Source organism: Alosa sapidissima, chromosome 1, assembly GCF_018492685.1.
Source record: "Alosa sapidissima isolate fAloSap1 chromosome 1, fAloSap1.pri, whole genome shotgun sequence".
Lineage (NCBI taxonomy): Eukaryota > Metazoa > Chordata > Actinopteri > Clupeiformes > Clupeidae > Alosa > Alosa sapidissima.
This window is the reverse complement of record NC_055957.1, coordinates 49,967,639-49,981,122: the sequence shown is the minus strand read 5'-3', so window position 1 is coordinate 49,981,122 and position 13,484 is coordinate 49,967,639. Positions and strand designations below refer to the sequence as shown.

At 41.2% G+C, this 13,484-nt stretch overlaps 1 protein-coding gene across 4 annotated transcripts in view; it reads right to left on the bottom strand.

Moving 5' to 3' along the window:
• LOC121713785 (oxysterol-binding protein-related protein 1-like) overlaps positions 1-9,344 on the bottom strand; it is a 30,509-nt gene extending 21,165 nt beyond the window's left edge. For all 4 annotated transcript variants that reach the window (XM_042098715.1, XM_042098731.1, XM_042098725.1 and 1 more), the window contains exons 1-14: positions 8,789-9,344; positions 8,615-8,700; positions 8,320-8,394; positions 8,120-8,231; positions 7,946-8,031; positions 7,706-7,850; positions 7,182-7,249; positions 6,889-6,933; positions 6,734-6,807; positions 6,136-6,199; positions 5,888-5,989; positions 5,591-5,734; positions 4,017-4,095; positions 3,474-3,580 (exon numbers count right to left, since the gene is read on the bottom strand). In XM_042098715.1, the coding sequence (XP_041954649.1) occupies positions 3,474-3,580; positions 4,017-4,095; positions 5,591-5,734; positions 5,888-5,989; positions 6,136-6,199; positions 6,734-6,807; positions 6,889-6,933; positions 7,182-7,249; positions 7,706-7,850; positions 7,946-8,031; positions 8,120-8,231; positions 8,320-8,394; positions 8,615-8,700; positions 8,789-8,912 (1,311 nt within the window). In that variant the 5' untranslated portion in view covers positions 8,913-9,344. The remainder of the gene's footprint in view (positions 1-3,473; positions 3,581-4,016; positions 4,096-5,590; positions 5,735-5,887; positions 5,990-6,135; positions 6,200-6,733; positions 6,808-6,888; positions 6,934-7,181; positions 7,250-7,705; positions 7,851-7,945; positions 8,032-8,119; positions 8,232-8,319; positions 8,395-8,614; positions 8,701-8,788) is intronic.
• Positions 9,345-13,484: the final 4,140 nt, after the last annotated feature.

Below are 13,484 nucleotides of genomic sequence, written 5' to 3'. Positions count from 1 at the left end.
TTCCACAAAGTATTTAAGAAATTTCAGCAGGCGTGTTCAATACTTTTTTCCTGTGTCATTCCACTTTATTGCACATAACTCTACCTATGGACTTTAATGTTTGGATTTTTTTTATATGGGTGAATTATCTGAGTTAATACTAATGTCTGGTGAAAATGTCATGCAAATAGCCTCACTGGAAGTATACTTACTGAAAAAAATGTTGACGTGTTCAATACTTATTTTCCCCGCTGTATTTATGTATGTATGTATGTGTGAATGTGTGTGTGTGTGTGTATATATGTATGAGTGAGAGAGAGAGAGTCAGAGGGAGAAGAGAAAAAAAGAGAGGAACAGCTATTGTGTCTTTCTAGTCTGGGCAACATCAGTCCTGACAGTTTAGAACTCTGTCGGTCATCAACCGAGTGACCATGGTTTGGGACATAGGAATACTTCAGCGTCAGGTCTCTGTGACGTATGGCCCCAGTTACATAATGAAAGACCTCTCGACACTCGATCCTAGCATAGAAGAACAAAGCACAGCTTTTCTGTCTGAAAGAGGAAATAACCCCACTTGGGGTTGTATACATCATGTGTGTGTATGTGTGTGTGTGTGTGTGTGTGTGTGTGTGTGTGTGTGTGCACATGCATGCGCATTACAGTGAGCTATGTGTGTACACACACACACACACACACACACACACACACATTCGACCCATCCCAGCCTTGAGAACCTCCCTCTCTACTCGCCCTACATACGGAAACGGTAACCATGGTGATTTCACGCCTGAAAACGAGCTGAGAAATAATGGAAAACAGAGCCCCTGCACAGAGAGTCAATGGGCTCCTCGCCGCCAGCACACTCCAGACTAAATGAGCACCTCCACCAGCCAGCGGCTGGACATGAATGACCGACAGTTAATGAAGCAAGGCAGGGGTCAAGAGCTCTCCGAGCTGCTAAACAATAAACAGAAATGGACAAGGCGTCCTACAGCTAGAGAAATCTACATCCAGACATAAGCAACTGCTTACCACTGTTTGGAGTCACTCCCCTTTCAAACCAGATCTTGTCGTCACCTTATTTCACCTGCACAGTGCTTGGGTAGCATACTGTAGAAGGTTAACTGACCACAGGAAGATAGATCGTCCCTTCAGCAATAGGTATGATTGACAGGCTGAGATAATTAAACGATTGGGGTCAGTGCAATGGCTTCATAGAAGCAACACGCAGCACTGTAATCCATTTAGTCTGATGTAACACGGTCAGATTTATTCAGACAGTGAGGCATGCTTGCTCAGACATTTCCCTATTATGAAATGATCCAGCAATAATCCACCAGGCAAATCCCATCTAGCGCCCCTCCTTTGGCACACGTTAGCCCCCGCTGCTTAAGGTAAACGGCGAGGAGAATGAGGTAATGCTTCCGATGCTCAGTAATCACCTTTCCACTCCGCAGACTTTTCCAGATTCCCTCCTGAAATCGCAGAGATGGTTTAATTAGGAGTCGGTATGTGTGAAATTGTCCACTCTGGTCCTTCTCTTTTTACCCCTCTTTTGTGTGTCCAAATATTTGTTTGTGGGGGGGGGGCAGTGGTAACCTATGCTTCTTTGAAGCTCACTAACCTGAAAGCACCCTCTCAATGGAACATCCTCGGGCAATTGCTCCCTGCACTCAACAGCAATACCTAAATATAGACCACACCATGCAAATCAGTTTCAGATGAGTGGCATCAATAGCATTTCAATGTTGAAAGACACCCATCTTCCTGGGCATATGTAACCTATCCATGTAAGGATGTATTAATAAGAGCAAATCAGAAACTCTAGCAAAAGAGTTTTGAGAAAAACAGTTATTCCAGCAATTTATGATTCCAGCAATTACAGATTAGTGAAAATGTTTCAGATCTTTGACCATTCTGAATAAGAAAGGCACTGACAACTCTGAATACTTAAGTATATAATCCAAATAAAGCACTCAGTGGCTGACATCTAAGCCTCGCCTTCTGGGTCCAGTTTTGGGTGCTTACACAAATCGGTCTTTTCACTACAACTTAGTGCAAATGACACTTTCAGCCCAGCCCAGCATTAACCACATGAGCCACCCATCCCACAAACACAGACACAGGCAAAAGGAAACAGGACACCCTCCCCAAATACTTCACCAGTCTGCATGTGCTTCGCAAGGAGCTCTGAGAGCAGAGAGAAAAAAAAGAGTAGCACAAGGTAGCTGTATGTACCTGTTTGGGTGATGGCTGGTGTCACTTTTCTCCCCTTCCCTCCTCAGTCCCGGACGTTCTACGGGCTTGTGTGAGGGAGCGCCAAGTAGCTGCGCGTTCTCGCCTCCTCGTGGTTGTGTGTGTGTGTGTGTGTGTGTGTGTGTGTGTGTGTGTGTGTGTGTGTGTGTGTGTGTGTGAGAGAGAGAGAGAGAGAGAGAGAGAGTGAAAGAGTGCACACGCTCCACTTCTCTCCGTGCCTTGCTCACGCTCGTGAGTGAGTGTGTGAGCGTTCCCGGGTCACACATGCACGTACAAGCATCTGAATGAGAGAGGGGAGAGGAATGTGTAATGCATGTGCGTGTACATCACGGTGTGTGTGCTTGTGTGTGTGTGTGTGTGTGTATATATGTGTGTGTGAATGAGACGAGCGAGAGAGGAACGGAGAAGGACAGAGAGAGAACGAGAGAAAGAGAAAGACAGAGAAAGACAAAGAAAGAAAGGTAGAGAGAGAGAGAGAGAGAGAGAGAGAGAGAGACCGGGATTCTCTACGGAATGGACTGCAGAGCTCAGCATAAAAAGGGATTCTTGGCTGACGGTGCCCTTGCCGAGCCACTGATTATTCCAGCACTCGGCCCCTCTCCCAAGGGCATGCTGGCGGCCGGCAGGGGCCGTCATCTATTAAGATGGACACCAGCATTGTCCACCTGCCATCCTGACACCACACACAGGTTCAGGTGCTCTCTGTCATCAGTGTCCAAAGACTGACACAATCAGCTCACTGTGACCCATATGTCCAAAAAAAGATGAGGATGTCTCTTTGGAATTTGAATGTGACTAATTCACATCTTTAATATGTTTATTTTGTAAACGTAAATGTGACGGTGATCTTTTCAAACTCAACATGGGTTATATATATATTAATTAATTATATATGTGTGTATTGTGGACTTACCAGTTTGTGGATAACTGTGCCTCTGCAAGGGCACATAGGATTTTTGCAGTCAAGAAGAGAGGTTTGAAAGGTATATTCTGCCTGCAATAATCAATTCAGCCTTATCTCCTGACTGAATGTGATCAGCACACTAATTCACTAGAAATCAATTCAGCCTTATCTGCCTAACTGACTGCATGTGATCAGCACACTGGAGCACTGGGCATTGGCATGTGCTATTCACTGGAGCCTAAATGAAAGGTGACACAGGTGCTGAGGGTCGAAACCACAGAGTTTATGTGTGTGTGTGTGTGTGTGTAGGGGGGGGGGGGGGGGGTAGAGATACCTCTTCCCTCTGGGAGAGAAGGTCAAGGCAGAGGCGCAGAGCTGAGCAGGTCTCTCTGGAGCAGTGGGCCGTCTCTCGGGCCTTCAGGAGGACAGGCATGGCCACCTCTGGGACAGAGAGAGTTTCGCATATTGACTCCATATATGTATATGTATATGTATATGTATATGGATATGGATATGGATATGTATATGTATATGGATATGTATATGTATATGTATATGTATATGTATATGTATATGTATATCTTCAGGTAACTTGAGTTGATGTTTAAAAGAGCACAATAGCACAGCAGCTGTAGGGCTCTGCGTGAACTGCTTCCTATGAAGTGCATTAAGTTAAATAAGTACATTAAGTCGGAACCTTGTGAATTTGTAAAGATGAGGGGAGAGGGAGGCCAACATCCAATTAAAAGACATAAAATAGAAACTGTATAGAATTAGTAACAGCCAAGGCATGAAAAAATAAATAAATAAATAAAAACTCCACAACATACCAGAAAAAAAGTTAGAGGATGGAAGTGTAAAAGTGGGTTTCTCTTACTGTCATCTTCCTCATTCTTCACCATGGACACAAAGATGGCCACCTGAGCCTCCAGTTTCTGTTGGCTGGCCTCAGCTGCCTGAAACACACAGGGCCACAGAACAGCGTGTTCAACAACCCTACAGTCACTACACAATGTGCACGTGTCCCATTGAGACCATGTGGTACCACAGACAGCAGGATACACTGCAAATATATGGCTTCATATATTTGGTTGTGATTATATATACATTCACACATTACATCACAAGTCTATTCACTTTACATGGCACTGTCAAGTCAAATTTATTTATATAGCACATTTCAAAGCAATAGCATTGCACCAAAGTGCTTGACATAAAATACAAACATATAAAATAAGGGAGAGGTGAGGGGGTCAGGGAGTGTTAAAAGATCAAAAGCTAGGGAGAAGAGGTAGGTCTTTAGGTTGGATTTAAAACTACTAATAGTGGGGCAGGATTTCACAACATCAGGAAGGCTATTCCAAAGCTGGGGAGCATAGACAGAGAAAGCTCTGTCACCTTTGGATTTAAGAGAGGCAGAAGGAACACAAAGAAGACACTGGGAAGATGATCGGAGAGGTCTAGGAGGACAGTAAGGAATTAAAAGATCACATAAATACTGAGGTGCTAAACCATGTAAAGCTTTGAAAACAAACAGAAGAACTTTACAATTAATTCTGTGTTCCACAGGAAGCCAGTGCAGTTTAGCCAACACAGGTGAAATGTGGTCACGTTTCTTAGTGTGCTATTGTCCTATGAACACAACCCAATTCAGCCTCTGAATGCACTATACAATATGCATGAAACAGCCTCTCACACACTGTAGACAGCATCTTCACAGGAAGTAGTTGTGGGAAAGATTCCATATGGTGAATAATGGGTTAAATACTCCTTACAGGAGAATCAGTGTCAGTTTCAGGGGGTTATTTTTATCCTCTGGATTTGAGACATACTGTCTTCCTCTAACCTTGCATAAGGACACCATAAAGTATGCAATTACCTCATCCATCATGTCCACCATATCACATCCACAACAATTACTGTCACAATTATGACCTTCAATAATATGAAAATAGATTATACAGATTACACTAGTATAGGTCATGTGCTTTTACCTGAAAGAATATATTAGTGCATAAGAAGTGCATGAGATGTATGAAAAAAGAAGATTCACTATGGGGATAATTTGCTCCCATACATTCAAACTTTCCATGATATTCTCTCAGGATTACTTTGTCCTGAAGCCCTACCTACAGAAGCCCTTCTGCTGGGGTTTAGTGAGAACATGTAGAGGGAATGCACATGCACAGCCCAGGTGGCGTGCCCCTTTTCATCCCAGTGTTGCCTATAGACATGTCCTTCCATACAGCTGGGAACCGCATGACACAATGCTAACAGTGATGATGTAATTCTCTCCTCTCATCTTCTCTCCATTTCTCAGTCATGTGTGAGTGGAGTGCGTGATGGAGAGAACACACGGCCAACTGAATGAAAGGATGAAAGGAGGAATGAGGGTAGGGGTGGGGGGTTATGAGGGGAGAGAGGCTACTGGCTAGAGGGGCATTGGCTCACCATCAGGGAGTCAGTGAGATCTCCTAAGGACACGGCGCCATTGTCGTCTTCAATGTTTATCTCGTCCTCCTCATCGCAGGCCTGCTCCGACCCACTATGGTACGTGCTCCAGGCGGAATGCTCTCCGATGGCATCCAGCCATTTCTATACACACACACACACACACACACACACACACACACACACACACACACACACACACAGATAAAGATATGAGCCCACAACTACGCCATACACTGTGCCAACCTCATTTTCAAATATTTCACAAGCTTTTAATTACGCAGAGTACTTGCTTACTTTCCGGAGAGCCTCTGGATCAGTTTTGGCAGGCACCTTAAAGGTATGGACATTCCCATCAAAGCATTTAACAGTGAAGAAGTACCTATCCCAGGCTCTGAACTGAAACAGAAAAAAGCAAGCGAAACCATTTAGGGAAAGAAAATGTCAATGACATATGGAGATATGGCCCTACAAAAAGTAGTTTTTTAACACTTTAACAGTTTATGACATTTTAAAGGGGTGCTCACTTTGTAATACATACATACCATACAATGAGCCCTCATTAGGGGCTGATGACCCTGCTTATGTGCATCATCGTCGGCATCAGATCTAAGAACACAAGCACAGCAGTTGGGAAAACAGTATGTCAAAGCAATGGCGGCAATTAAGAGGGCTTTTAAAATGTAGGTGAAATCTGAAAAAAATCTGCTTAAAACTCAAAAGACAACATATATGTTAGTTTCTGTTTGTAACACTCAAACCTAGAGGAATCAAATGATTCCCAATAGTTAACAGAAACATAGTGATCTAATAGGACAGCAAAACGAAGATGTTATCTATATAAAGTGAAGGCCAGCTGTAATTGGGGCAGGCTAGCTTGTCATATCTGATTCCAGAACTTGAGTGGCAATGAGGCCATCAGAAGAAAATGACTGGTTTTTGTGAGGGGTGCACCTTAGCTCATGACATGAGAGGAAGCTATGAGATGACAGAGAGAGGTGCAGGCATATTTTACTTTGATATGGTCTCTGGGCGTGAATGTGTTTCGGGCATGGTCTTGTGCATGCACATGAGGGGGTGTGTGTGCATGTGTGTGTGTGTTAAAGGCTAAATATTGGGAGTGGAGTTTTGAGAATATCTTACTTCTTAGGGTACCATGACAGAACACCATCTTTCAGAACTACCCAATGTGATCTCCAGCCCAGAAAATTAGACCTCTAGAGGAGAAGAAAGACACACATGAGTCTCACAATACCGGTGGCCTGTCTGCACAGTGTTAGAATGTCCTTCCCACATACCTTCCTGAGAGGCCCTTCAAATGTCTGTACTGTAAATGCAGAAGTCTTCGGGGCCGAGAATAAAACATGTTTAGTGTTTAGCATTTTTCACAAACTGTGTTGTTCTGTAGACAAACTGAATTCTGAGACTGCTACATCTGTGGTTACAGTACGGTAAATATTGTTCATTTTAAATGTATTATTTTTTGTAGATGAAATCATACACTTTCATTCTGACAGGATTGTTGTCCATGAGTCAGTAATGAGATGAGGACAGAAGCCACCGTTACAGCCCTGAAGAGTAAAGTACTCACTTTCTCCTGACTGGTCTCAAGAAGAAGTCGGATCTCGTCACTGTTAGCAAGGTCAAACACAGACTGATCTGCCAAGTATTGAGAGTATGTAATATTAGCTGTTGTTATTCATTCTATCACTATTGAAACCTATTACCTAGAATTATTAGTAGTTGATTAAAAAATGCAGATTCTTTGATTCTATACATTACATGATTTACTGAAGCATTTGAAGCATTATAGTACTGAAGTATTTAATAATATCCTATACAAATAATTTACTGGATAATAAGTATTAACATTAGCTATGCACCACATTCACACAATTAGAGGAAATCAAAATGTTGCATGAAGCCAGCCTGTCAAATAAATATATTTTGACGCACAGTTTAAGACAAACTGTCTCCTGATTGGCCCTATATTTATTTGGAGATTAGGACAGATAGACTAATCCAAGATTTGATTATTCATTACACACAAAAAAAAAAAAACACTTTCTATTTAACTTGATTAAAAGCAAACATTGCGTAATGGCAGGACTGTACCATTTTTGTTTTTCATAGTGGGGATGGCACCACTCTTCAGCAGTTTAATGACACACTGCTTCTGACCCCTGTAGGCTGCACAGTGTAAAGGCGTGTTTCCCAGCAAGTCTCTGCAGTGAATATCTGGAGGCTTCTTTCTGCTCAGCTGTGAGTAAAAAGCAAAGCAAAACCCAGCATATTTGCAAACAGTGCAAAACAAGTGTAACAATGTAAACAGTATTGTTTTGCCTCTTGGCTGACCAGCTGTGTGAGTGTTGCACTGTCGCCTTCTCTGGCTGCCTCCAGAAGCCTGTCCTCCAGCTTTCGCTCCTCTCTTCTCTGGGCAGCTGTAACAAAGACAAACCATGGCACAGATGCAGTGACCTCACATACAAGTGAAGATCCATTCAGGTTATGTCTGCACCATGGACATACCCTCCAGCATGGTGATGATTTCATCGTCCTCTGTAACGTCTTTGGGGGTTTGTGCCGACCCATTGATAACTGTTGCACAGGCATCATATCGCAACAGCAACAGAACAATCTCCTGCAGAGTTAGAGAGCTAAACACTGAATACTGACTGGACAGACAAACATGCCAACAATTTACCAGTCATGCCATGATGGTAACATACCTTTCTGTTACTGAGTGCAGCTTTGTGAAGGGGTGTATCTCCCATATCATTCTGTAGGTTCATATCAGCCCCAGCCTATAGGTTTTTTTTTAAAAAAAAAGAGAGATAATCTAAAGAATCAAAAGAACCCATCAAGACTTTCAGTGTTTTAGCACAAATTACTGAAAAGCATTTTTAAGAACACTATTAAAGAACATTTTCCTAACAGTTTGGCCTTCTAAAATAAAAATAACAAACTAATTTACCCAAAGCAGGCCTTCCTGTGTAGAATTGGAGTATGGACACTTTCACTGACCTTAAGCAATTCCTCCACAACCTGTTTGTGCCCAAAGTATGATGCAAGGTGCAAGGGTGTCCATCTTGTATTGAATTTACTTCCACCTAAACAAAAAAAGGGGGGCGAATTCTCTCAAAAGACTAGAGTGACACTTTGAAATCAGTAGTTGTTGGCCTGAATTGGCATGATCACCTCGACAATTGATGTTAAGGTCTAATTCTCGATTCATCTTCGCTTGGATTAAGCTCTGGATCTGTTGAAAGTCTCCTTCCCTTGCAGACTTCAGGAGCTGCTCCTCAGGCCCACGGCATTCCATTGTCTACTAGCCTACTGGACTCCGCTGTCAACTACTTTATTGATGATTCTTGTATCTGACATTCAGCCTACATCTGACACAAATCTTTCTTCATTTTATAGTAATCGGCCAACTAGCGACAAACTACAACGTGCATCCAGTGTTATATTGTCTATTATTTGCAGGAATAAACGGTAAAGCTCTTGCCTAACGTTTGTTTTCTGAGTAGCTCTTGTGTAGGACAGCAACGTAGGGAGACCTAAGTAAAGTTTGTAATTTGATAAGGGCTACAAGTGCAGCTGTCCTGCTGTCAACAGAATGACAGTTGAAAATCAAATCCACTCGAATCGCACAAAATACAAACTCAGCTGTTCTCTAAAAATCAGACAAAACAAAAAAAAAACGAAACTGACGCTTCATAGGCTACACCAAATGCCATGCCATGCCACTTGCCTTGCAGCATACCAGTCAGCTGGTTCATTCACCAACCACTCGTAGCAAGTTTCATGGTGGCCTCTAATTCGACAACTACTACTGTCAGTCAAAATTGGGTCTAGCCTACTGGCTATTTTATTAATTTCATAACAGCAGAGAAGCGCTACGTTTAGTAGGAATGCTCGATTTCTTCGCTAGATGGAACTATAGGGTTACCGAATGCGATGGGGAAAAAAAGAATTGGGAAGTGATAGGCCTGTTGAAGAGAGGAGACATGTAATAGAGAGAGTGCCAGGATCAGTATAGATCCAGGTAATCAGTGTATTCACAGAACATAATTTTAGATACCTCTGTGCTGAAGAATGCAGTCAGTTGAATATGGACTGACACAATACTAGGCCTACAAAATCTCAATGGCTTAAACCATTGGTCCCCAAACTTTTTCTTCCGAGGGCCAGCTCACTATGCCTGGCTCTAAGAGAGGGCCAGAGACTCGGAGTATGTCAACCATAAATAGCTTAGTGCTGTGAACAACAGCAGTCTACCTTAGTTGAATATTCCATTAAATTTAATCATCACTGCAATTTAATACCATTGCTAGCTGTGTTTATGTTGCCACCATGGCATATCAGTGTAATGTAGCTCAAATGAAATAATACTAATAAAAAGACTCTGTTTCTTTGCATACATAGCTCAAGTTGTGAACAAGCAATATCCTACAAATAATTTAAAGTTATCAGACTATGAGAGTTTTATGATGTGCTGGCAAACACATCTGAAATGACCACCATTCTAACTTTCACTCACCTGATGAGAACTTTGAACTCTGTATGAACATTTGAACGTGTGAATAAAAAATAGAAATAATTATCCCAGAAAGTCCCAGAAATATGACTTGAATATAAGTTAGTTAGTTATTAACAAATAATTGATAAACTTTTAGAATACTTTGAGCACTGATGCAGTCAGCAAGCATAGGCCTCTTACATTGTTTGCAGGTAGGCCTACATTTTATTCCGTTTTCGATGGCAAACGCGAAACAGCACCAAAACAACCACCAGTGGACAAACAGAGTATTACATGTGTACTGTTAAGACTCGCCATAGAGAATGAATGGGGAAATTACGGAGGTTATAGTTTGACGATGTCGTACTCCCGTGCGGGCCAGATGCTATATACCACGGACATGTTTTGGGGGGCCACCCAAAATGAGTTGTCGGGCCGTAGTTTGGTGACCACTGGCTTAAACAGTGAATGGGACATTAGAGAGCAGTAGCCTAATTGCTGGGGTGATTAATATGAAAAGGATTCTACTTTTTCCATGTTTTCATTTTAATACATGATACCATTGACAATGAGCAAATCAGCAAATCATTAGACTGAATCCAGCATTTGGTTTGAGAGGGCCCGAAGTAGGCTAAGTAGCCTAGGCTAAGTAAGGGCCTATAAGTAAAATACTATTTAAACAATTTTACGTTCAGGTGCAGAGATTGTCTAAACCTTAAAGCATCTCAGAGTCCAGTGAAGGATTCAATACATTTTCCTGTGATAATCTGCCTTACAGTAATGTAATCTAGGAGACATTTGTCTTCATATAAGACACCCTTAAGAAGGAATCAGGAAAAGTAAAATTGTGGTTTGATACTGAAGTAGGTGAGCGGAACGTATCTTTTGTTTTGAATGTTTTGATTTTATTTGGAAAGTGTAATTTCTTTATAACTGTCCCATGTCATTTATTTAGAACTGTCCCTAATTTAGCCCACTGGATAAATTAGTTTAACTCCTTTTCTAGATCCTTGAAGTTTGTGAAGGATGTAAAAGCCCTGCACCTGGTGTCTCTGTTGTCTGTCTTCCATTTAATTGTTAATTGAGCCCCTGTCTTAACTTTGTTTGATTTGTTTTGTTTTGTCTTGTCGAATGATACAGTGCCTTGTTTGTTTGTCAAAATGTAAATAAAAATAAATTAATTAATAAAAAGATAGACCTACTGAAGGAGGAGGTACGGAACCCCAGAGGTGTCGTTGCAAGATATATTTTTGTGTATAGAGAATGCTCATTTGACTAAAATGTGTGTTCATTTTACTAAATTGTGCCCTTGTTTTAATAAATCATGTTCTCATTTTACTGGATTGTGTGCTCAATTTAGCAAATTGTGTGCTTGTTTTACTAAATAGTGCACTCAAAATGAGTAGGCTACACTATTTGCTGAAATGTGCCCACTATTAACTAAAACAAGCACACAATTTAGTAAAATTAGCACATGATTTAATAAAACGAGTGCACGTTCTCTCGATATACAATTTTATTTTGTAATGACGCCTCCCAGGCTCTGTAATTCTTCTCCACAAAATATCCTGTACATCATGGCACAAATAAGCATCCTGTACATCATGGCACAAATAAGCATCCTGTATATCATGGTTGTCCTGGGAGCATTACTGGGGAGACAGGCCAGTGGCAGTGCTACTCTTAGCTTTGTCATCTGAGGGCTGTCTAAGGCCATCAGAGCTAACAGAGCTAATGAGGGGCCTCTCTGTCTGGCATCGGGCGCGCCAGCCGCTTTTGAAGACCCACGTGAGCGTGCGCAATTTGGTTGCTAAGCATGGCAGAGAGAGAGAGGAGAGAGAGAGACAGAGATGAGAAAGAGAGAGAGAAGAGAGATAGAGAGCAAGAGAGAGAGAGAGAGATAAAACAGTCTAGTCTAGGTAAGAGGCAGCATGGCTAATGGGTTCTTCCATGGCTTATATCATTATGGACCACTCAGTTTTTATACAGCGTGTGCTTTTATTTTTCCTGAACATTGTCCATAGCGTTAAGGCGAGACACTACAGGTGAATAGGGTAAATTTTTAAAATAATAGACATCACCATGAAACTTACACAGTTGATTACTTACACAAGTATGAACAAAAAATGTATTACAAGTTTTTGAAATTCGAATGTTTAATTATGCAAATTTGCATATATTTTCGGTAGATAGATCTGAACATATAATAAAGCCATTTTAATAAAGCCAAATTATTTTTTCATTTTGTTTGCATAAAATTTCAGGATATCTGCTTTCATTACCTAGGAAATCAGAATATACTGTCCATAGCCTTAAAAAATCGATTTTTGCCATATATTTTTGATTAAAATGTCACATAAATCAGGCCAGGAATGATTTATTAACAAATCCCTCTGTAAATATCTTCAGAATACTGCTAAGTGTATATCTGGAAAGTTTGGTGTACATAGGTGCTACAAAGGCTGAGATGTTTCTACTGGAAAATGAGAAAAACTCAATTTGAGAAAACAGCCTTGGAACACAGCCAAGAGATTCCGTTCTCAGCCTAGGCTCGCCTTTGAACTTTCGCGATTGGTTGCGGTTACAAAGGAAGTGTCCATATTTGGATAGGGATAGCACAACATAATGCAGGAAAAACAGAGCTTTCCAACGGTACTACACATGTCATGTTTTGTATTACGGTCGCGGTAGAGCATGAAACGTTAGAAGACTAACTTTTGATGAATTTAGGAGAAATATACAGGCGCGAGTAGACAAAATGAAATGAAATAAACACCTAAATGTGTAAATCGGGCTTTGTTGTTGTAGTAATGTGAAAGACTACATGCTAAGGTAGCAAATTAGCCCAAAATCTCGAAATTGACCAGTGCATGAAAAAACGATGTTTTCACCTGCCGTGTCTCGCCTTAAGTGAAAAGGCTGTTTCTAATTTCTAATTGTTAAGCCACAGCTTAATTCTGACATATCGGACTCCTGTTCATGCGCTCATACATTCTGCTTGTAACATTGTTGATGCTGCTAGTGATGGAATTACAGTGGTAAATTAAATTACAAATCAAGAGGAGTAAAGCAACAATTTGCTAAACAAAATGTCAAACAAGTGATATGGTGAATTAAAGTGTTGTGGTTAGGACTGTTGGTAGAAGGAGCATACTTCATCTTATCTCCATAGTGGAACTAGAGGTGTTCCACTTGTTCTTGTATGCAGAGCTATGCTATCAGTGATCAGAACCATTTCAAACTATGATCATATTGTGTATGTGGCAATGTGAAGAGTTCTATCTTGACAGCGTCTATTTACTCTACTTCTACAGCAGGCATCATTCTCATTCTACACTTATGGAACACCTGTAACTTAACACCACTACATGG